We start from the raw sequence: 25665 nt of genomic DNA, 5'->3' as shown, positions 1-25665 counted from the left end.
ATAATTTTAAATCTTGAAAAAATATGGTCTCACGCGAGTGGAAAAAAAGAAAGAATAACCAAAAACAATATCAAAATAGAACAATCCAAATTTCTACTAATAGAAAACTTTACTACACAAAAAATAAAGCTAACATCCTGAAATATAAGAAAAGTTTATTTAAAAGAGATAAAAATGCCACCAAACGCAATAAAGCTCGAGCACGCGTAAGGATTGCTACTAAGATGTCTTGTGATCCAGGATTTAAGAAAATGAAATATGACAGAGCAAAACAGAGGTATCTTACGGATCAGGGGTATCGAGAAGGGAAAATTGAGACAGCGAAACAAAAGAGCAAGGAACGGTATGATAACGATATAGATTACCGAAACAAACATAAGAAAAAAGTTGCTACCAGAATAATGGGTAGATACTGGGGTGACAAAAGCTATAATGAAAAAATTAAATTCTCTGCGAGGTTGTACCGAAGAACGCATAAGGACAAAGGGAAAAATTACATTCAGAAATACAAGAAGATGGCAAAAATGCAGGCTGATCTTTGTAAATTGAGAAACATTTTACGCATGTTTTATCGGGATCACGAAAAGTATTCGAAATTACAGATTAAAATTCTCTTTGAAAGAGCGGATGCTGTTGAAAAGTCGGCTAGAAATGCTTTGGCAAAGCTTCATGGCAATATCCAAAAGAAATGTTGTCAGTTTAACGAAAAGCTTCCAAGGTATGGATTGGCAACTGCGGAACAGTTTATAGATGCAATGGAAAATGTTCGACAACACAGTGAATATACGGAGGCGTACTTCTTAGAAAATTCGTATATTAATTTTGGAAGGAGCAATTGCAGTTTATGTAGCAGCAATAAAAATATATATACAAGCATACCTATCAACAGCGAAGGAAAAGCAATGTTTTTCAATTATGGCGAAAACGAGCCTGTTAGGGTTTTATAATAAAGAACGAACTCTTCCCTATACTAACTTGCATACGCAACTTCACTATACTTAAGATTACAGTATTTATATTATACATCATTATAAATTATAAAAGGTTCAAATGTTCGAAGATACATGAAAATTCTAAAATTAGTTTTGCTTTTTGTCTCCTGGAAGAAAATTTTTTTCATCTCAGTTCAAATTTATTATTGTATCCTAGAACCAAACTTTTTTTGGTTTGTAATTATAATAAAGATCGAACTCTTCCCTATACTAACTTGCATAGGCAACTTCACTATAGTGGAGATTACAGTATTTATATTATACATCATTATAAATTATAAAAGGTTCGAATGTTCGAAGATTATAGAGTTAAAAATTTTCCCACACCGGGAATCGAACCCGGTTCTCCTAAGTGACAGTTACCTATCCTAGCCACTAGACCAAATGGGACCAAAAACAAGTATGATTTAAGAACCATATGTATATTATTATTTCACCATACCAATTATAATAAGGCCAATACAAAATCGTCGAATTGCAACCTTAATTTTGACACATCAGTTAAATCTTCATCAGACTTAAAAACTGTTTTGCTAGTTTTGCAGTAAAGAATCCGGGTTGCAGCGGTAGCTAGCAACCTAGTAAGAGACGATCACGTCCAATGTTAAGAAATATAAAAGCCCATAGTTCCTAACAAAGGAGTCAGATCAAAACAAAAAGTACACCATTAGAACCGCCTTGTCTGAAACCCCTGTATAGGAAACTTTCTGTCCCTTGGCTTGAACAGCAAGGGAAATATATTGTCTTGAAAATCAAGAAAATTGACTTGAACCACGTTATTCTCCACAAACGGGATATTTTTTTCTTTTTTTCTTTTTTTCTTTTTTTACATTAAAAGACGATCACTGAAATAACAAACCATTCCATACATTGGACTTAGTTAGCTACTTGATTGTTTGAGTTTCTTCTCTTACTATTTAAAAGAAGAAAAAGCCGTAGGCTTTTTCCTGTTTGTATTTATAGTTAAAAAACAAACTCAAGTCAAAAGAAACAGAACATTGTGGTTCATTCATATTATCTTCATTATTTTAGCTAGAATGTGAATAAACAAGTTTCTTTTTTAAATTTTAAATTGAAAAGATAGTGCTTTTAATTCAACATATTAAAAGTTCTACCCGACGGGGAATCGAACCCCCGTCTCCCAGGTAACAAGTGGCCATATTTACCATTAGACTATCGAACACTTATAAAATAAAATTTACATATAAGATATGATAACAATTTTTTGATTCGGGTTACATAAAGGCTCGATCATCGAATTTTTACATTAAAGAACGAAATTTAGTCCATATCCGGGTTGCAGCGTTAGCTAGCAACCTAGTAAGAGACGATCACGTCCAATGTTAAGAAATATAAAAACCTCTAACTCCTAAAAAAGGAGTCAGATCAAAACAAAAAGTACACCATTAGAACCGCCTTGTCTGAAACCCCTGTATAGTAAAATTTCTGTCCCTTGACTTGAACAGCAAGGGAAATATATTGGCTTGAAAATCAAGAAAAGTGGCAACTACTACAACATTCTGCCTAAACGGGATATTTTTTTTCTCTTTTCCTTGTTTCCAGAGATAGCTTGGCACTGGAACATCGTAGAGGGTTTTTCAATAGCTCATTTTAAAGGATACATAAAGGATCGATACTATAAATAGGATTTATTGATAGCTGGATATCAAACAAAAGAAATCAACCCCAGGTGGGCTTGAACCACCAAGTTTTTGATTAACGACCCATCGTGCTAGCCATTTGCACAACGACGTCATAAATTAAAATTATAAGTCTGGGTTGCAGCGGTAGCTAGCAACCTAGTAAGAGACGATCACGACCCATAGTAAAAACTAATGTTACCCAAAAATCGTGAGAAAAGACTCAGATCAAAACAAAACGTACACTGTAGAAACTGCCTTGTCCAAAACTTCTGTAGCACACTTACTGTCCTTTGGCTTGAATAACAAAGAAAAAATATTGGCTTGAAAATCAAGAAAATTGACTTAAAACCATGATATTCTCCAGAAACGGCATCTTTTTTCTTTCCGCTTATTTCTTCCTCCTCAGCTAGCTGGGCGCTGGAAAATCACAGAGAGCTGTATAATGGCTCATTTTAAAGGAAATTGCTAAATGTAGTCTTTTTTGTAATTAAAAATAAAATAGTTTTAAAGTAGAATCAATGTTGTCAAAAAAACTGCATTTTTGATGTATTTTCATGCTGCAGACTTTTCAAAGATATTTGAATTTTGAAGCAATCAAACAGTTCATGGTAATGAACTCTATAGTAATAATATCTACTTGTCTCAATAGTAACCGAAACTCTAAAGAACGAAATTTTGATATTAACAGATACATCAAAGCAAATAGTTCGTGATAACGAACTGTATCCGGGTTGCAGCGGTAGCTAGCAACCTAGTAAAAGACGATCACGCCCTATAGTAAATACTAATTTAACCCATAACTCCTGAAAAAAGATTCCGATCAAAACAAAAAGTACACTATTAGAACAGCCATCTCTATTACTTCTATACAGCAAACTTACCGTCCTTTGGCTTGAATAACAAAGAAAATATATTGGCTTGAAAATCAAGAAAATTGACTTTAACCACGATATTCTCCACAAACGGTATCTTTTTTTATTTCCGCTTTTTTTACTCCTAAGCTAGTTGGGCACTGGAAAATCATAGAGAGTTATATAATGGCTCATTTTATTATATTTAAGGTCATTATATTAAAATTAAAACCTTTTGTAATTAACAAAATTAATTATTATTGTAAAACAAATTATTACGATGTGGTAAAGAACTAACTCTAGGCGATAGCAACTAATTTAATTTTGAAAAGAAATTATAATAAAGAACGAACTCTTCCCTATACTAACTTGCATACGCAACTTCACTATACTTAAGATTACAGTATTTATATTATACATCATTATAAATTATAAAAGGTTCAACTGTTCGAAGATACATGAAAATTCTAAAATTAGTTTTGCTTTTTGTCTCCTGGAAGAAAATTTTTTTCATCTCAGTTCAAATTTATTATTGTATCCTAGAACCAAACTTTTTTTGGTTTGTAATTATAATAAAGATCGAACTCTTCCCTATACTAACTTGCATAGGCAACTTCACTATAGTGAAGATTACAGTATTTATATTATACATCATTATAAATTATAAAAGGTTCGAATGTTCGAAGATTATAGAGTTAAAAATTTTCCCACACCGAGAATCGAAGCCGGTTCTCCTAAGTGAAAGTTACCTATCCTAGCCACTAGACCAAATGGGACCAAAAACAAGTATGATTTAAGAACCATATGCATATTATTATTTCACCATACCAATTATAATAAGGCCAATACAAAATCGTCGAATTGCAACCTTAATTTTGTAACATCAGTTAAATCTTCATCAGACTTAAAAACTGTTTTGCTAGTTTTGCAGTAAAGAATCCGGGTTGCAGCGGTAGCTAGCAACCTAGTAAGAGACGATCACGTCCAATGTTAAGAAATATAAAAGCCCTTAGTTCCTAACAAAGGAGTCAGATCAAAACAAAAAGTACACCATTAGAACCGCCTTGTCTGAAACCCCTGTATAGGAAACTTTCTGTCCCTTGGCTTGAACAGCAAGGGAAATATATTGTCTTGAAAATCAAGAAAATTGACTTGAACCACGTTATTCTCCACAAACGGGATATTTTTTTCTTTTTTTCTTTTTTTCTTTTTTTACATTAAAAGACGATCACTGAATTACTACTTAAGAACGACAAAGATGTAAATGGTCTCATTCGTGAATTACATAATGGTTAGATCAAAGCAAGCTGCACGCAAGTTAAAAAAACAGTACTACACAGACAACAGAGATAGTATCTTGAAAAGAGAAAAGTAAAGGTATTCAACCGACCAGGCGTATCGAGAAGTAAAAATTGAGACAGCCAAACAAAAGATCAAGGAGCGTTATCACAATGATGAAGATTACCGAATCGAATATAAGAAAAAAGAAAAGCAAAGGTATTCAACCGTCCAGGTGTATCGACAAGTAAAAATTGAGACAGCCAAACAAAGGATCAAGGAGCGTTATCAAAATGATAAACTTTATAGAGAAGTAACAATTGAGCAGGCTAGACAAAAGATCAAGGAGCGTTATCACAATGATAAACTTTATAGAGAAGCAACAATTGAGCAGGCTAGACAAAAGATCAAGGAGCGTTATCACAATGATGAAGATTACCGAAAAATATATAAGAAAAAAGTTGCTACCAGAATAATGGGTAGTCCGGGTTGCAGCGGTAGCTAGCAACCTAGTAAGAGACGATCACGTCTAATGTTAAGAAATGTAAAAACCCATAGTTCCTAAAAAAGGAGTCAGATTAATTCAAATTATAATAAAAAACGACGTCTTGCCTACAATAAATTTTATAGGCCACTTAACTATAGTATAGGCTAGTACAGTTATATTTAAGGTCAATATATTAAAATTTTCCATTAAAAGACGATCATTGGAATAAAAACCCATTACATACATTTGATTTAGTTAGCTACTTGATTGTTTGAAGCTAGTCTCTTACTATTTCAAAGAAGAAAAAGCCGTAGACTTTTTCCTGTTTGTAATAAATTATCCAGGTTGCAGCGGTAGCTAGCAACCTAGTAAGAGACGATCACGCCCCATAGTAAAAACTAAAGTAACCCATAACTCCTGAAAAAAGATTCAGATCAAAACAAGAAGTACACTATTAGAACTGCCTTTTCCAAAACTTCTATATAGCAAACTTACCGTCCTTTGTCTTGAATAACAAAGAAAATATATTGGCTTGAAAATCAAGAAAATTGACTTTAACCACGATATTCTCCACAAACGGCATCTTTTTTTTCTTTCCGGTTTTTCTTTCTCCTCAGCTAGCTGGGCACTGGAAAATCTTAGAGAGCTGTATAATAGCTCATTTTAAAGGACATTACTACATCTAGTGCCTTTTGTAATTAAAATAAAATATGTTTAAAAGTTACATTAAAGAACTAGCAGTAGCCCATAGTAACTGAAGCATTAAAAGGAATCATTACATAGAGGATGATGTTACACATATTTATCTTTCGATAAGATAGTATAAGACAAATTAGTTTGAATTATTTACCTTTAAAATTCATCTTAATAATAAGTTCAGACCAGTGTTTGGTTATGGTTATGGAATTCGAATATGATAAGTCATAATAAAGATCGAACTCTTCCCTATACTAACTTGCATACGCAACTTCACTATAGTTAATATTACAGTATTTATATTATACATCATTATAAATTATAAAAGGTTCAAATGTTCGAAGATTATAGAGTTAAAAAATTTCCCACATCAGGAATCGAACCCGAGCCTGTTAAGTGAAAGTTAACTATGCTAGCCACTAGACCATATGGAACCATAAAGAAGTATGATTTAAGAGCCATATGCATATTATTATTTCACCATACCAATTATAATAAGGCCAAAACAAAATCGTCGACTTGCAACCTTACTTTTGACACATTTGTTAAATCTTCATCAGGCTTAAAAAATGTTTTGCTAGTTTTACATGAAAGAACGAAAATTAGCCCATAGTAGCAGAAATAAGAATATCTAGGTTGCAGCGGTAGCTAGCAACCGATTATATAATCCGGGTTTAAGTGGTAGCTAGCAACCTAGTAAGAAACGCCAAATTAAAAGATGATCATCAGAAGAACAAACAATTGCTTATATTGGACTTAGTCAGCTGCCTGATTCTTTGAGGTTCGTCTCTTACTATTCCAAAGCAGAAAAAGCCGTAGGCTTTTTCCTGTCTGTAATTATTATCCGGGTTGCAGCGGTAGCTAGCAACCTAGTAAGAGACGATCACGTCCAATGTTAAGAAATATAAAAACCCATAGTTCTTAAAAAAAGAGTCAGATCAAAACAAAAAGTACACCATTAGAACCGCCTTGTCCGAAACCCCTGCATAGTAAAATTTCTGTCCCTTGGCTTGAACAGCAAGGGAAATATATTGGCTTGAAAATCAAGAAAAGTGGCAGCTACTACAACATTCCGCCTAAACGGGATATTTTTTTCTTTTTTTTTTTTTTTTTTTCTTTTTTCTTTTCCACAGATAGCTTGGCACTGGAACATCGTAAAGGGTTTTTCAATAGCGCATTTTCAAGGAAATTAATTGGGTTAAAAATCTATAGTAACTAAAATAAATTATTTCTAAAAGAGAATAAATTTTTCCACCAAAAACTGCATTTTTGATGTCTTTTCACACTGCAGTCTTTCAAACATAATCGTATACCAGCGGTAAGATTTGAACCCACGCCTTCGAAGAGACTGGTGGCTAACACCAGTGTCTTGGACCACTCGGCCAGGCTGCCTCTCATAAATAAATATATATGTGAATTTGGGTTGCAGCAGTAGCTAGCAACCTAGTAATAGACGATCAGTCCAATGCTAAGAAATATAAAAACCCAAAACTCCTAAAAATAGAGTCAGATCAAAACAAAAGTACATCATTAGAAATACCTTGTCTGAAACCCTACTAGATAAATAATGAACGTCATCATAGTTTTATATTAGAGCTATGACGTGAATAGAGTGACGTCATAATTATATAATAAAGATCGAATTCTTCCCTATACTAACTTGCATAGGCAACTTCACTATAGTTAAGATTACAGTATTTATAAGAGTTAAAAATTTTCCCACACCGGGAATCGAACCCGGGCCTGTTAAGTGAAAGTTAACTATCCTAGACACTAGACCATATGGGACCATAAAGAAGTATGATTTAAGAACCATATGCATATTATTATTTCACCATACCAATTATAATAAGGCCAAAATATCCGAGTTGCAGTGGTAGCTAGCAATCTAGTAAGAGACGATCATGTCCAATGTTAAGAAATATAAGAACCCATAGTTCCTAAAAAAGGAGTCAGATCAAAACAAAAAGTACATCATTAGAACCGCCTTGTCCGACACCCCTGTATAGGAAAATTTCGGTCCCTTGGCTTGAACAGCAAGGGAAATATATTGGCTTGAAAATCAAGAAAAGTGGCAGCTACTACAACATTCTTCCTAAACGGGATATTTTTTTCTTTTTTTTTTTGTTTCCAGAGATAGCTTGGCACTGGAACATCGTAGAGGGTTGTTCAATAGCTCATTTTAGAGAAAATTAATTGGGTTAAAAACCTTTTGTAACTATTTACAGTAAAGAACGATCTCTGACCCATTGTAACTGATATATGGTGGTTACCGGGGTATCCGGGTTGCAGCGCTAGCTAGAAACCTAGTAAGAGACGATCACGTCCAATAATCCGGGTTGCAGCGGTAGCTAGCAACCTAGTAAGAGACGATCAGGTCCAATGTTAAGAAATATAAAAACCCCTAACTCCTAAAAACAGAGTCAGATCGAAACAAAAAGTACACTATTAGAACCGCCTTGTCCGAAACCCCTATAAAGGAAACTTACCGCCCTGCGGCTTGAATAACAAAGAAAATATATTGGATTGATAATCAAGAAAATTGACTTTAACCACGTTATTCTCCACAAACGGGATATTTTTTTCTTTCTTTTCCACAGATAGCTTGGCACTGGAACATCGTAGAGAGTTGTTCAATGGCTCATTTTAAAGGAAATCTCTAGATCTAGCGTTATGTGTACTTAATTTTTTTTTTTAATTAATTTTTTTTTACGAAAAAATTAATTTTTTATATACAATATTAATCAATGACGTCATAGTCTTTGGATGTAGTTAGTACATAAAGTCTGGATCATCGAATTAAAGCTGAAACTAAGTAAAGAACAATTATGCCTACATATATTCACAGTGATGTATAAAATTTCCCATTACATCTGTAAACTGTTCCACAGTTGCCGGTTCATACCTTGGAAGCTTTTCACTAAACATGCAACATTTCTTTTGGATATTACTATGAAGTTTTGCGAAAGCATCTCTAGCTGACTTTTCAACAAAATCCATTCTTTCAGAGATAATTTTAATCTTTAATTTTGAATATTTTTCGTAATCCCGGTAAAACATTCGTAAAATTTTTCTAAATTTACTAAGATCAGCCAGCATTGTTGCCATGTTTTTGGACTTCTGAATATAATTTTTAATTTTGCCCTTATGCGTTCTTTGCAGCTTGTGTAAACTGCAAAATATCCATGGTATCCGAGCAATAGTTTGAATATTTCAATTCAAGCTAGAAAAATACCTTAAAATGTTAAAATTAGTTTTAGTTTTGGTTAGGTTCTAACTACCCGATGTGGAATTTACTATGTATTTTCAGACCAAAAAATTCAATTTTTTAATATATTTAATTTTTCAGTTTAGAATCGCTAAAGTTATTATGTAAACTGCAATTACAGTAAAGAACGATCTCTCTCCCATAGTAACTGATATGTTACATTAAAAGACGATCATTGGAATAAAAAGTTATTGCATGCATTGGACTTAGTTAGCTACTTGATCGTTTGAGGTTCGTCTCTTACTATTTCAAAGAAGAAAAAGCCGTAGGCTTTTTCCTGTTTGTAATATTTTATAATAAAGATCGAACTCTTCCCTATACTAACTTGCATACGCAACTTCACTATAGTTAAGATTACAGTATTTATATTTCCGGGTTGCAGCGGTAGCTAGCAACCTAGTAAGAGACGATCACGTCCAATGTTAAGAAATATAAAAACCCATAGTTCCTAAAAAAGGAGTCAGATCAAAACAAAAAGTACACTGTTAGAACCGCCTTGTCCGAAACCCCTGTATAGGAAACTTTCTGTCCCTTGGCTTGAACAGCAAGGGAAATATATTGGCTTTAAAATCAAGAAAATTGACTTTAACCACGTTATTCTCCCCAAACGGGATATTTTTTTCTCTTTCCGGGTTGCAGCGGTAGCTAGCAACCTAGTAAGAGACGATCAGGTCCAATGTTAAGAAATATAAAAACCCCTAACTCCTAAAAACAGAGTCAGATCAAAACAAAAAGTACACCATTAGAACCGCCTTGTCCGAAACCCCTATAAAGGAAACTTACCGCCCTGCGGCTTGAATAACAAAGAAAATATATTGGCTTGATAATCAAGAAAATTGACTTTAACCACGTTATTCTCCACAAACGGGATATTTTTTTCTTTCTTTTCCACAGATAGCTTGGCACTGGAACATCGTAGAGAGTTGTTCAATGGCTCATTTTAAAGGAAATCTCTAGATCTAGCGCTATGTGTACTTAATTTTGTTTTAAATTTACAGTAAAGAACGAACTTCAGCCCATACTAAATAAAATAAGAATACAATTTATGACTCAAACAGGTAATTTGTTTGCTTTGGTCTAAAATACTGTCAGCGGTGGGGTTCGAACCCATACCTCCGAAATGACGGGTAGCTAACACCAGCGCCTTAAATCACTCGGCCACGCTGCCTCACATAACTATGTGAATATCTTATAATAAAGAACAAACTCTAGCCAATAGTAACTTAAACACTTTATATAAGGATTTTATAGTAAAGAATGAACTCAAGTCCAAAGGAACTGAACCCTGTGGTTCATTCATATAATCCTCAGTATTTTAGCTAGGGGGTAACTAAACGAGTTCCTTATTAAAATTTAAAAGACATTGCTTTAATTTCAATACTTTAAAAGTTCTCCCCAACGGGGAATCGAACCCCGTTATTTCACCTGACAATTGTGTATGCTTACATTGTACCATCAGAGACTTGTAAGCAAGTTATATATAAAACATGATAATAAATTCGTTAATAAACTAAAAAATGTACTATTACTGCAAATATTGGCACATATTGGGCTTAGTTTGAAGCCTCATTCTCTGAAGATCATCTCTTACTATTCCAAATAAGAAAAATCCATAGGCTTTTTCCTGTTTGTAACTACATTAAAAGACAATCATTTGAAGAACATACCAATGCATATATTGGACTTAGTTAGCTGCTCAATTTATTGAAAAAAAAATCTTATTTGTCAACAAAAACTAGAATAATTCCTGAAAATTTTAAATAAAATAATTTTGTTTATCTGCAAAGTGCAAAAATATTTATGGTGTCTGATCGATAATTTTCATTTTTTAATTAAAACCAGAAATAAACCTGAAAACTTTAAAATTCGTTTGGTTTCCCTTTTGTTTCAATTGACTCAACACGTTACATAAAGGATCGATGTAGTTCATTATATATCTTGATTATGTAAGTTTTATCTTTATCAGGGTTATATAGGTAGTTAAAATTTTAATACAGAGGATCGGCACAGTTCATTATATCTATCAAACGGCTCGTGGTAATAAACTGTATAGTAAGAGCGACCCGTCTCGCTAGTAACCGAAACCCTAAGGAACGGAATTTTGATACCGATACATACATTAAAAGAAATAGATTTTTACATTTTAAGCGGATGTTTTAGAGACAAAGCTTATGCATCTACATCAATTTTCTTGCGACACATGGGTTTGAACCTGCCAACCTTCGATCAAAAGGTGCAGCTTAAGCCACAACATTATCGCATGGTATTATTGACAATAATTCTTAAATGAGTTTATTGATTTACTTTAATTAGTAATAATTTATCAAACAGTTCATGGTAACGAACTGTATACCATGGGTTTACATAAAGGATTACATAAAGGACTGATATAGCATAAAAGGTGTTTGTCGAAACGATTTTTTTTATATTTACATAAAATATTTTAATCTGAATTGTAGCAGTAGCTAGCAACCTAGTAAGAGACGATGATGTACAATGTTAAGAAATATAATAACCCATAACTCCTAAAATACAAAACCCCTGTATAGGAAACTTTTTGTCATTTGGCTTTAACAGTAAGGGAAATATATTGGATTGAAAATCAAGAAAAGTGGCAGCTACTGCATCATTCTGCCCAAACGGCATCTTTTTTTCTCTTTTTTTTTCAAATAGTTCATGGTAACGAACTGTATAGTAAGAGCAACCCGTCTCAATAGTAACCGAAACTGTAAAAAACGGAGTTTTGATACCAATAGATGCATCAAAAGAATTGGGTTTTATGTTGATTTCAAATATGTAAGTTTCATCCAGTTTAGTTATACCCATCAAAAGTTACGAGCCAGAAAAAATTTGTCCCATTTTTGAAAAAAGGGAAAAACCCCTAAAAGTCATAGAATCTTAATGAAAATCACACCGTCAGGTTCAGCGTATCAGAGATCCTTACTGCAGAGGTTTCAAGCTTCTTTCTGCAAAAACGTGGAATTTTATATTTTTTGTCAGAAGAAAGATCATGGATAGGTATTTATTGTCCCTTTCTTTTAATAAAGAACAAATATTCTATCGATTGTCTACTAATAACCATTTATGACGTATTAAGTGACATGACGTAATATCTAACACCAATTATGTACTATTAACCATATATGACGTAACGAGTGACGTAACGTAAAAACTGAAAAAAATATTTTTTTTTTAGATTTCAGTTCAGAATTGCTAAAGTTATAAACTGCAAAAATATTTATGGTATCTGAGCAATATTTTTAATCTTTTAATTTAAAACTAGAAAAATTCCTGAAAATTCTAAACTAATTTGATTTTTTGTTTGGTTTTTGTTACTTGATAGGAGAACTAAACATCCTTTATCTAAGGTGAAGTTTCAATTTAATATGACTATATCATTATTGAACGCTCTACGAAAATTCTTCGATTTAAGTAATAAAAAATTAAAAGGAAAGAAAGAAATAAATAAAGAAAGAAAAGAAAAGAAAGTCTTCAAACATAAAGAAACACAACCACAAGACAAAGAGAATAAGACAAATTCGGTTTCAGAAATGAGTCAAATTTCTGGCCTTACACAAATTTTGACCAATTTCAGTATGGAAGAAAGCCCTGTGATTACTATTAAATGTGATAATGGTGACATTGAAGTCGAGAAATCACTTTTAACAGCTGTTAGTGATGTCTTCAAGGCTATGCTAGAAACGGACATGCTTGAAAAACGAACCAATCTTGTGCTGGCCCATGATTTGAACTTTGAAACTATGAAAAGTATTATGGATTACTATAAAGAAGGTTTCAAAACAGGTTTCTGGAACAAGGCTTCTTTTTCGAAACAACAAACAGAGATGCATTTACATACATTGTAGAAAAGTACAACTTTCTTGCTATTAAAGAGGAAATTGCTCAATATTTGCTCCAAAGTTATCGTGTGAAGCAAGATTTAACAATTCTTGAAAGTGTTTTTTTCACTTATGGAAACCAAATTGAAAAAATGTTTGTTATACGAGAGATGACTCTCATGATTGCGGAAGGAAAAGACGTTCCCCAATTTGTTACCAATTTTAATGCTCATGATTTTTTAGAATTAGCTAAATGTTGCTGTGCTGCGTTGAAAAACAGTCAATTTTCTAGATATCAATGTTTTTTAAAGACACTTTACAGTTGGCTATCCAAAGACTCTGAAAAAAGATCAGTTGCGGCTTTGGAAATTGTAGGAATGATAGATATGAAAACGTTTAAAGTACATGAGGTTGAATCCGTTCTACAAAGTCTCACTATTTCTCCAAAGTACCAGGGGCTTAAGCTACTATGTCTCGAATTCTTTCTACCTTTAATAAACAGGCTTTATCATCCATGAAATATGGATGCGATATATTTAAAATATAAAATAAAGTTCCTTCTTTCTAAAGATAATTCCGACTTCCTCAAATTAAGTTTAAATCTAGTCGCAAAAAGAAAGAAAAATCCTTAATCAGCAAAGAGAAAAATTGCAGTTAGCCTCAGACAAAGAGTGGCGCTATTCAGATTTGGATTTCGCTAAGATAGTGGGCAATAAAAAAGATGCTACACACAATATTTCTAAGGAAGTTAAAATTATAAGAGCCGTGTGAACGTCTGAATCATCAGAAATAATTAAGACAGATTATTGGACAGAGGGTTTGGCCTGCCTGAGGACTTAGGCCAATCGTGGGGTAGCTCCCACGACACATGATCAGGATTTAGAATGTATAGTGAAGAAAAGTGTTTTTTGTTATCATTGTTGTTATCTCAGTCACCGTTGTTGTCATTTGAAGTGACTAACTGCTGTTCACCTAAATATGTAAGTCTCAATAAATCTATTGCTTTTTACCTGTGTTTATTTCATTTTATATGTCTGTATCTAGTCTAACGACAGGTAATTAGTTCGCATATCTCCAAGGTACGTTCCCAGGGAATCTGATCTCCAGATAGCTCGTGGAAAAGAGTTTACATATATATGGATACACATTTTATTTTCTCTCAATAATTGAGGGTGGCTCGGTCATAAATTTACTTCACTCCCCATTTCTGTGGCGCAGGCCTTGATGGCACAATCTTTAGTGCTATAAGCGGCGCTATCGGAGAACTTATAAGGTGTAAGTTCGCAGCTTTCAAGTCAAACAGTTCGTGGTAACGAACTGTAAGTAAGGAGCGACCCGGCTCAATGGTAATCGAAACTCTAGAAAACGGGTTTTTGATATCAATAGATATATCAAAAGAATCAGATTTCAATGCTGATTTCAAATATATAAATTTCATCCAGTTTAGTGCTCTCCATCAAAAGTTACGCGCCTGAGAAAATTTGGCTGATTTTCAAAAAAAGGGGGAAAGACCCCCTAAAAGTTATAGAACCTTAATGAAAATCACACCATCATATTCAGCGTATCAGAGAACCCTACTGTAGAGGGTTCAAGATCCTATCTACAAAAATGTGGAATTTTACATTTTTTGCCAGAAGAAAGATCACGGATGCGTGTTTATTTGTTTGTTTGTTTGTTTTTGTTTTTTTTCCCAGGGTCACCCCTCGACCCAGTGGTCCCAGTGGTATCGACCCAGTTGTCCTAGAATATCGTGGGAGGGCTCAATGGGACGGAAATTAAAAGTTCTAGTGCTCTTTTTAAGTGAACAAAAAATGGAGGGCAACTAGGCCCCCTCCCACGCTTATTTTTTCCCAAAGTCACCTGATCAAAATTTTGAGATAGCCATTTTGTTCATCATGGTCGAAAATATGATAAATATGTCTTTTAGGATGACTTAATCCCCCGAAGTTCCCAGAGGGAGGGCTAAAAGTTATGAACTTTACCCAATGTTAACATATAGTATTGGTTATTGGGAAGTATACAGAAGTTTTCAGGAGGTTTTTTTCTGGTAGTGAGGGAAGGGTGGGTCGGTGGTTCTGTTGGAGGATCTGTTCATGAAGGAATTTTTCATGGGGGCAGGGAAATTGCCATGAAGGGGGCGCCGGACTTGCCAGCATTATTTATTGGTTATTGGAGAGTATACAACCATTTTCAGGAAGGATTTTTTCTGGAGGGGCGGGGGTCTAGAGGAGGGGTTACTCTGGGGAATAGTTCCGTGGAGGATGTTTCTTTGGGGTAAGAGACATATCTATGAAGGGGGCACCGGATTTCCAAGGATTATTTAAAAAACGATCAGAAATTAAATAAAAAATACAAGTTTTTTCAACTGAAATGTTAGAAGGAATATTAGAACTTAAAACGGACAGAAATTATAACGTATGTGAGGGGGTTCTCCCCTAAGTCAATACCTCGCTCTTTCCGCTACAGTTTTTTTTAGTGCTTTCAAAAGAGCTATCTATTCTAATTAAACGGCCTTTGTGATTCAGGGGTTTGTGAATCAAATTTTTTTTTAACTTTTAACGTAAATCCGGGCTGCAGCTGTAGCTAGCAACCTAGTAAGAGACGATCACGTCCAATGTTAAGAAATATAAAAACCCATAGTTCTTAAAAAAGAGTCAGATCAAAACAAAAAGTACACCATTAGAATATAATAAAGAACGACCTTTTGCCTATACTAAATTTTATAGGCCACTTAACTATAGTATAGGTAATATATAGTATATAGTAACAAATCCGGGTTGCAGCATTACAGTAAAGAACGATCTCTCTCCCATAGTAACTGATATGTTACATTAAAAGACGATCATTGGAATAAAAAGTTATTGCATGCATTGGACTTAGTTAGCTACTTGATCGTTTGAGGTCCGTCTCTTACTAATTCAAAAAAGAAAAAGCCGTAGGCTTTTTCCTGTTTGTAATATTTTACTGTTTGTTATCAGGGTTACAGCGGTATTACATAAAGGATATATCCGGGTTGCAGCGGTAGCTAGCAACCTAGTAAGTTATAATAAAGAACGACCTTTTGCCTATGCTAAATTTTATACACCACTTAATTATAATATAGGTTAGTAATTTAACAGATAGCTTGGGACTGGAACATCGTAGAGAGTTGTTCAATGGTTCATTTTAAAGAAAATTAATGGGGTTAAAAACCTTTTGGAATTTAAACAAATATAATAAAGAACGACCTCTTGTCTATACTAAATTTAATAGGCCACTTAGCTATAGTATAGGTTAGTAAAGTTTACATAAAGGACTGATATATTACAGTAAAGAACAAACTTCCAGTCCATAATAACTAAAATAATTTCCTGTTTCTAATTATAATAAAGAACGACCTCTTGCCTATACTAAAGGCTTGAAAATCAATAAAAGTGGCAGCTACTACAACATTCTGCCTAAATTACTACTTAAGAACGACAAAGATGTAAATTCTCTCATTCTTGATTAGATAATGGTTAGATCGAAGCAAGCTATACGCAAGTTGAAAAAACAGTATTACACAAACAACAGAGATAGTAACTTGAAAAGAATACTGATAAGGAGTCATCCTACCAAGCTCTTTAATCATTGGCATCAGAAGTCCCAACAAATGACCTTCTTTGTGTGGTTGGGGACTTCAAATCAAAGGTCGGAGATGAAAGAGACTACTGCCCGCAAGTCCTAGGGAGACATGGTCTTGGTGAAATGAACGAAAACGGAGCCCTTCTGGTAGATTATTCTCTGAGGAATGATCTTACGGTCAGCACAACTCAGTTAGAACATAAAACCATCCACAAACAGTCATGGATCTCGCCAGATGGCAGGACGAAGAACCAATTAGATCATTTCCTAATCTTAAGGAGATGGCGGACAAGTCTTCTAGACGTACGTGGCTTCAGAGGGGCAGATGCCCAGTCGGACCACATCCTTATGGTATCAAAATTGAACGTTAAGCTGAAAGTGCCCAAAAACGCAAAGTCAAACTCTACGAAGCTTTATGTTGTGGATAAGTTACATGTCTGAGAAACCTGAAGAAAATTTTGTATGGAGCTGAAGAACTAATTCGCTCTGCTTGAAATAGAAAACGGCACAGACAGTCCTGAAACAGCATGGCAAGAAATGAAGACAACATACGATCAAGTTGCTAGGGATATGCTCAGGATAAAGAAGAAACCGAAGGAAAGATGGATATCACAAGAAACTTGGAAACTAATTGATGAGCGCAATGACTTGAGACAGCAAATTTTCTCTGCTGGCGGCGACAGACCTTCGGTCTTCACAAATGTCCAATATAGAATGAAGGACAGAGAAATCAAGAAGTCGGCAAAATCTGACAAGCGGAGATGTTCAGAAGAGAAGGATAGACTAGCAGAGGAAGCAGCTAAAAAAAGAAACTCCAAATCAGTTTACAGGCTCACAAATGAGATGCTAGGAAAGCTAACCAGCAGATTCAACCAAGTCAAAGATGAGAGAGGAAGTGTTCTCACCGAAACTGAGAAAATTGCCGAGAGATGGGTTTCCCACTTCGAAAAGGTTTTGAATAGACCGAGACCAACTGACCGAGAAAGCATCCCTTCTATGCTCTTTCTTACCCTTAAGATTGACAAAAATCCTCCAACATCTGCGGAAATACTTGTTGCAGTGAAAAAACTTAAGAATTGAAGATCACCTGGTGAAGACTGCATAACTTCGGAAATGATCAATTCCTCTCAGTGTGGATAACGCTGATTACAACAGTCGGGCAGTTCGAAATGGTCCCTGGCGACTGGACCAGAGGGATAGTTGTTAGGATATTTAAGAAAGGTGATGCTCTCAACTGCGATAACTGGTGAGGTATAAACCTAATATCAGTACCAAGTAAGGTTGTAGTGCTTGTAATACTCGAATGACTGAAAAAAGCACTCAATCCGTATCTGAGAGAAGAGCAACATGGCTTTTGGACAGGTAGATCTTGTTCAGATTTCATATTCACGCTCAAGATTCTGATAGAAGAAGCAAATGAGTGGTCAAAAAAATATACATGCTCTTCATTGATTTTGAAAAAGTCTTCGAATCCGTTGACCATGACACACTCTGTTAAATTCTAGAGTGTTATGGTGTCCCCAGGAAAATAATAAGTTTGATCATGGCCTTTTATGAAAATACGGAATGTTGCATAAAGACAGAGAACGGAACAACTAGATACTTCAAAATTATGTCAGGAGTGCGCCATGGATGCGTTTTATCATCCTTTTTTTGTAATTTTAATGGCCTATGTTGAGAGACGCGGCCGGCTTCGTAATAATAGTTGTAAATAAAATCCTCTCGGACCTCGACTTTGCGCATGATATGGCACTTCTGGAAATGACAAAGCAGTGACTCCAGGAGCTCCTTAATAAAGTGAGTGTTAAAGCGGAGAAAGTTGGTCTAAACATCAACATAGACAAGACTAAATCAATGGCAACATCGGGCTCGCCATTTGAGCTACAGCATAAAAATCGTAGAGTTGAACAAGTCCATGAATTTAAGTACCTCGGAAGCTGGGTTGATTAAACAGGAGAGGTGCAAAATGAGGTCAAGAGAAGAAATGGCATGGCAAACGCTGCTTTCAACAAAATTAAGCCAGTATGGAAATCAAAGAAGTGCTCGATTGCACTAAAGCTGCAACTTCTTAATAGCAACTTCTTGTCCGTGCTATTCTATGCCAGTGAATGCTGGAAGCTAGATGTTGGGACAGAGAAAAGGCTCACAGCTTTCGAAAATATGTGCTTGAGACGCGTGATGGGCATCGGTTGGCGTCATAGAGTCAGCAACATTGAGGTTCGCAGAAGAACTGGCCAGCCGCTTATTACTGAAGTGATTAAGAAGAAGTGATGGAGCTATCTTGGCCATGTCCTTTGGATGGAGGAATCAAGAATCCTAAACCAGGCTCAACCATGGCAGTCACGTGGGCGTCAACAGAGGGGAAGACCTAGAAACACGCTCAGATGCACGTACGATCGTGATCTACGCAGTGCTCAAACATCACTACAACCCCAATGCGTGACGTTTACCGAGGCTTCGTCGATGCCCTATGCGCCTCAGATGGATATTTTTAAAATAAATTTATAGGCAATTTTAAAATTAAGCTCAGATTATAAAATTACATTTTAAAATTAAAACTCAACACGACCAGAAATTACTGTTAAAGAATAAATGAAACCCAAAACGAACAGAAATTAAATAAACAATCATAGCAAAAACATACAACAAGTAACAATATAAATGAATAAATAGATATTAAAGCAAGTAATGATTAGATTGAATATGAAAATCAAGCTTAAAACGAAAAAAAATATTTTCCTATTGAAGTATAAATTAAACATAAAACGAAGAGAAATTAAATAAACAATCAATTCAAACAAACATACAATATATATTAATATAGATCAATAAATAAATCTTAAAAAGAGTGAAACTTAAATGGAATATGCAAATCAAGCTTGAAACGGACAAAAAGCACTACAAACAAGAGTTTGGGTATGACGTTCTTCTCTCGGTGTAAAAGTCTAAAACCTACTGCGTCATAGGCGCTTTACTGAAAACCAATTTTATAACAAATATTTTCTTTTGTACTCGGTATTGAAAATAAACTTTAAAATTATAGTAACATTTTAAACCGATCAGCTTTCAGCAATTAATAATTTTCCAGCACCGGAGAACCTACTGAAGATGGTGCAGTGCCAGTGCACCAGCGGGTGCGAGTCACTCAGATGCAGCTGTCGTCAGAACGGTTTGCACTGCGGGGAGTGTAAAGGGGCGTTATGCACTAACACTGCAGCAAGACAGGATGAGGACAATAATGAAGACGAACAGGAAGAAGAATTAGCTTTAGGTTGTGCTTTAAAATGAAAATGTTCTTGTGATTAATTTACCTGAGTTCTAAACGTTTTTTTTTATAACTGATTGATCTGAAGTTTTGATCTCTATTAAAGAAGTGGTTTTTCAAGATATAATGCTTAGCAACCCCTCATATTACAGGCACCTGAGAGGTGGAAATGAGTTAAATAATAAAAAAAACTGCTTTTTAACCTCATTTTTGGCGATATGGTCCTTTAGTTTATAAAAAATAATCCCGTAGCCGCAGGAATCCAGCAAATAATGATCTGCGTACTTTATCTCCCCCCCCGTTCTGTGAATGTAAAAATTGATACTGTGGTACAGAAAACTATACTTCTGACGTCGGATTCGGATTCTTCATGCTTGATTTGATAGAAAGCGACCACTTAAACCCAAAAATACTTCCAAATAGAAATTCCGATTTCCCTCCTCATTTTACCTCGTCTAGGAAGATTTTGGGTAGTTATGCGAGGGGGTTTGGGGGGGATTTTTTTTGTGTGATTAAGCTGATTTTTCCGAACATTTTGGTGTAAACAAAAAATTCTGTTGCAATATCCCCGAGGTCAAACCATATTTTTCCTCCGCTATAAAAACCATCTAGGCCCCCAAGGCAAAACTTATACCCCGTACCCTGAAGACCGTGGGGGGGGGGAGCTTCATGCTCTAAGATATAATGTCCAGAACTGGATCACCTTCATATAGTCCAACGTACTTTTTACGCCCAATAAAGCTGTTTAAAACGTCTTGCACATCCTTTAAATTATGGGGTCTCTCGTAACCTAATGGATCTCTTGGAAGAAACATTACGAGACACAAATAACTATGCCAAATGTGACATGAAAATGCGAGAAGTGGAGTATAATGTAAACCAAGCAGCTGAGTCACTGGGACAACAGCCTCAGTTAGAAGACGGGTGACAATCAGAATCAATATACAAAATCCTGCCGCGAAGCCACGTATATCAAATACGCCTGCCGCATGTTTTATGGTTTATTTACGCAGTTGCATAATCATCACCTTAGTGTTTTACGTCAAGAGGTGTCAAATCAGTAATTTCAACTGAATTAAGAAATTCTGGCGTGAATTCACTTTTTGTTAATGCATGAACGAATCAACCATTTTATAGGATTTATTTTCTCTTGGGAATCATAGTGATTCTCACTGTTGCTTCTCTTCTAACCACAGATTTCATTTACGATCCTATATGATCAACACTGTCGCTTTTATTCGATACGATGATTTCTATTTCGATTATTTTAATTTAAAATTAATTTTTATTCTTGTTGTCGCACATCTTATAGCCGCAGATCTAGTTTCGCTTTGTTTACGTACATCATTACCTCAGACATTTTCCATGTCTTTTGTTTAACTGTTTGGAGTCATTCAAAACCATGTGCATTTTCGCATGACTTAATAGATGACAAAAAAAGTTCTTTCCAACCTTTTCTCCAATCGTTGTATTTCTGCTTTAATTGCGTTACTATACAACAACCAGGAATGTTCCATCGCCATTGAAAGATCTAAATTGCGCAATCCATTAACGTTTTATTATTCAATTTCAATTCATAGGGTGAAAAATTAACAATTTAAGTCGAATTAATAAATTCTGGTGTGAATTCCAGTATTCCTTCCTATTTATTATTTAGAGACGTTAAAACAAGACGTACCTTATGCAAATGTAATTTCTGAAATACCTAAATTACGCAATAGCATAATCATCGCGTTATTCTTTAGTTTTAAGTCACGCTTTTCGCTTACAACTCAATGTGATTTTTGCTGTTTCTTGTTGCATGTCTTTTTCTTTACATGTTCAGCGTCTTTGGTTATCTTATGTAATTTTGCAAGTGTCATAGATACTACAACCAATTCCCCCTTCCTGTTTATTCTTCACTCACAAACGCTAAACCAACATATTTTTTCATTCGAATGAAATTTTACTTTGTCTTCTAACCACCGATTTTGTTGTGCATCATTTTCGTTTGCAGTTCAATGTAATTTTTGCTGTTTCTTGTTCCAAGGCTTTTTCTTTAGTCGTTCGGAGTCACTTGTCATTTTGTAATTCTGCATGCGTAATATTTACTAAGACGATACGATTGCCCCTCAGAAAAATGTGTGCAATATTTGCACCTTCATATAAATGTGACGTCACTCACACAGTGTTTTTTCTGGCAAGAATTCCATTCCTCTTTACTGTTTATCTTTCACAGACGCCAAAATAACCTCATTTTATTCCAGGGTGGTTAGGATATTCAGGCGCGAATTCATTTTCTCATTTCTATGTTTCTTAGCACACGCAAAACTAGCACTTCTTCATTCTAGCGTGGAAAATCAGCAATTTCAATTGAATTGAGCAATTCTGGCGTGAATTCAATTCCTCCTTCATGTTTATCCTTCTTTGGTACTTTGGGGGTACTTACTCCAGGTGTAAGGTTTGAACTCCTTGGCTCTAGAGGAGTTCTTTTTATAGTCTTTGACTTATTTATCAAAGGATGTCTACGTCCAGGTGCAGGTTTTTGAGCAGGCATGGGTTGACCTTCAGAAGTTTGACAAGGTGGAAGAGCTGGGGCTTTCGTCTCCTCGTCTGGATTTTCAACGTCTACCCACCTTTTCTTTTCTGGATCATATTTGTATTTCGGTTTAAGATCGTCTGGTAAGTATACATTTTTGTTCTTAAATATTGAATTAAATTTTTGTATTATATTTTTGAAAAAGTTTGCTTTATCCGTCTCTTTTTCTGGGCCACTATTTGAACTGGGCGAAGCTTTCGAATCAGCGTCTTTATGAGCGGCGAAGTCTTCAGTAAGATTTTTCACAGCCCTAGTTTCACACCTAGAAACTATTGCGCAGTGCTCATTCGCGTATACTGCGGGACCCCTTTGAAGAGATGGTCCAGCAATTGCACTCGAGTTAAATGAGGTCTTTTCTGCTCTTGAAAGAGCTTCAAATTCTTTTGCGGAATGCTGAGCAGGACGAGTCGAATAAGCTGCTCCTTCCAGGTCTTGGCAATGAACAACTTTCTGAGGCAAGGTAGCTGCACCTTCCGGGCCATGCAAGCTGCGAATGTCTTGTTGACTTTGAGGATTATTATTCATGGTTTCAATTCCAAGGGAAACCTTTTGCTGAACCTCTTCATTAACTCTTTCGCTCTTGATGGGCTCTAAAAGAGATTGTTCCATCTGATTTGACATTTTTTCTTCAGCTTCTGGCTTATATTGGCTTATATTGACATTGAAAGACCAAATAATGCCTGACGCTTCAGTAATCCAATCAGTTCTTTGGCCGTCTTCATTATTTTGATCTAGGAGCATTAGTTTTTGTCCCAGTTCCAAAACATTCCTTGCAAGCTGGAAATCATCTCGTTTATAGGAAGTCCTTAAACAACTCCAAATACTCTGACAGTATTTATAGCTCTCAGCGTACAAGCCATGGTTGACCAAAGCCAATGCGTATTTGAGCTTGTATGCTTGGAGAAATCTAATCGAGTAATTATGAAAAGCAAGAGACATGGCGTATTCATAGATTTCTGTCATCTGAATAAATTCTAGCAGTTTAGATGGGCGGAGCATTTCTTCCCTTGTGGCCCCAATGAGCATCATCAGCGGGGTTCCAAACTCCATTCCAGCAACTAGGAAGCAAAAGTGGGCAGCATAACTGTCTCCTCGGTGCTTCAAGGGATCACCCATAGCAACAATCGCAGCTTTATCTAATCCTGGGGTCCTGGACGGGTTAGATAATATCTCAGCCAGGTATTTTCTCCAATTAAAATTACTTAAAATAGAGCATGCAACCGGTTGTCGTCCAGAATGCAGCTGAGAAAATGTCTTAAAGGAAGACAAAGACAGTGATAATTCGTACGCTCTCCTCACTTTTTTCACTGCTTGTTCGTCCATCGAGAAAGCAACCTCATAGGCCTCGCCCCAAGAACAACATTCAAAAGCGTAGTCTAGAGCGTTTTTTCTCTTCCCCACTTGGAGAAAATATTTTAACAAATTGAAATCCAGCGATTTCCTATCTTCAGTCTCTTCAGGATAGATACCTTCAGGCTCTTTACCGCTCAGAAGTCTGCTAATTTTCCAATTTTCTGGGTATTGCTTATTTGATTTTAACAACAGATGTAAGAGATCCCATAAAAGAGTCTTTGACTCCATAATAGGACCTCCTCTAATTCTGCTCAGATAAAAATCTTATCTTTACAAAAACTTATTAGCTTCTGTGTCATTGCCTCGTCCCTTATGAGTGGCCCTGGAAAACCACTTACTGTATTAAAATCTGGCAGTGAATGCTCGATCAAATCTTTGTCCAGTAGCAGCACTTGGGGCTGCAAGTTCAAAGTTCTCGACCCTGATACTGTTAAAGTGGCCAAAGTTTGACTTATAGAAACTCTACAGTGAGGAGTCGTCATGCGAGTCTCATGCCTGGAACTATCTTCAGCTGAAGTTCTCGAACTTGATTCAGCCTCTTTATGAGCGGGGGAGACAAAAGAATGAGGCGTGATGGTCTGACGGGCAGCCATTGCCTGGTAGGCCTCATCACTGTCATCTGTATAGCGTTGTCTGCTATCTCGGTAGTACCTTTCATCAGGAAATTGACCATGCTGTGAATCATGTCTTCGGCGACAAGATCCATGATCCTCAGGTTCATTGCTTCTTCTCTCATCCGTCCTTTCTTTCCTAGCAACAAGCCACACTTTCTCAGTCTGAGATAAGTTTTCCGTTGATTTGGGCTCTATCTGTTGGATCAATTTTACTTCTTTTTCCAAGTTGGTCATGGTTGAACTTATTTTGACCATTTTATAGTAAAAGCTAGATAAAATTCCATCTGAATCCATTCTCCCAGTTTGGCTTTGGTATTTTATCAATTTTTCTGTAAGTGAGTTTGTGTGTCGGATACAATCCATTAGTTCCCAACGTGCTCTTACTGCTTTCTTTATTTCTGGGGATCTATACAGTTTTTCCAGTATGTTGGCAATTGGTCCAAGCTCACTTTCGAGTTTTTTGAATGAATCCAGTTTATTTCTAGCCATCGTTTTATTTTTTAGAAATTCGATGGTCTTTTTGCCCATCTGAGCTGAATTGTCATTTCCCAAAGGTAACTTTTTAACTTCAGGTTCCAATTTGGAAAGTCTTGTAGATTCAGAGACATTCCTTTTCTTCACTACTGTGCTCTTCTCTTCAACAGAAAGCCTTGTATCTTTTTTGTTCAGAAAATTTGTCATTTCTTTATGAAGTTCAGCTGACATTATATCTATTTTGCTTGGAAGAATATAAAATAATAATAAAAATTACTAGAAACCGTCGCTTATAAGCATTAGGCGACGTCATTTATGTGCATGAGATGACGTCATTAAATACGCCAGGTTTGCAGCCAGAATAGACTTGCTTGTCATGACGTCATTCAACATCTTGTTCCTCTTAATTTTTCAAATTAGATAATTAATTCTGGATAGCGTCAAATTAATTCGCTAATTAATTCGTGATATATATATATATATATATATATATATATATATATATATATATATATATATATATATATATATATATATATATATATTCTGTCCATACTAGTGATATCCATATATCCATATATATGTATATATATATATATATATATATATATATATATATATATATATATATATATATATATATATATATATATATATATATATATATATATATATTCAAGTACATACTAGTAATTCCAAAATTTGGTAAATTCTGTCCATGACA

The 25665-nt window shown here is 35.2% G+C and overlaps 1 protein-coding gene and 1 pseudogene across 1 annotated transcript; one reads left to right on the top strand and one right to left on the bottom strand.

The window, feature by feature from the left end:
- The first annotated feature begins 12766 nt into the window (after positions 1-12766).
- On the top strand, positions 12767-13572 carry LOC148938747 (uncharacterized; annotated as a pseudogene).
- Positions 13573-18914: 5342 nt separating this feature from the next.
- On the bottom strand, positions 18915-25172 carry LOC148938746 (uncharacterized). The gene is given in 3 exon segments (XM_089107573.1): positions 18915-19025; positions 22351-24113; positions 24116-25172. Coding segments are annotated over 3 exon segments (2931 nt in total).
- Positions 25173-25665: the final 493 nt, after the last annotated feature.

This window comes from Artemia sp. Qi Xiang Cuo, unplaced genomic scaffold, assembly GCF_049724085.1.
Source record: "Artemia sp. Qi Xiang Cuo unplaced genomic scaffold, ASM4972408v1 HiC_scaffold_2985, whole genome shotgun sequence".
Lineage (NCBI taxonomy): Eukaryota > Metazoa > Arthropoda > Branchiopoda > Anostraca > Artemiidae > Artemia > Artemia sp. Qi Xiang Cuo.
The sequence above is the reverse complement of the archived record's forward strand: the minus strand, read 5'-3'. Positions and strand labels throughout refer to the sequence as shown.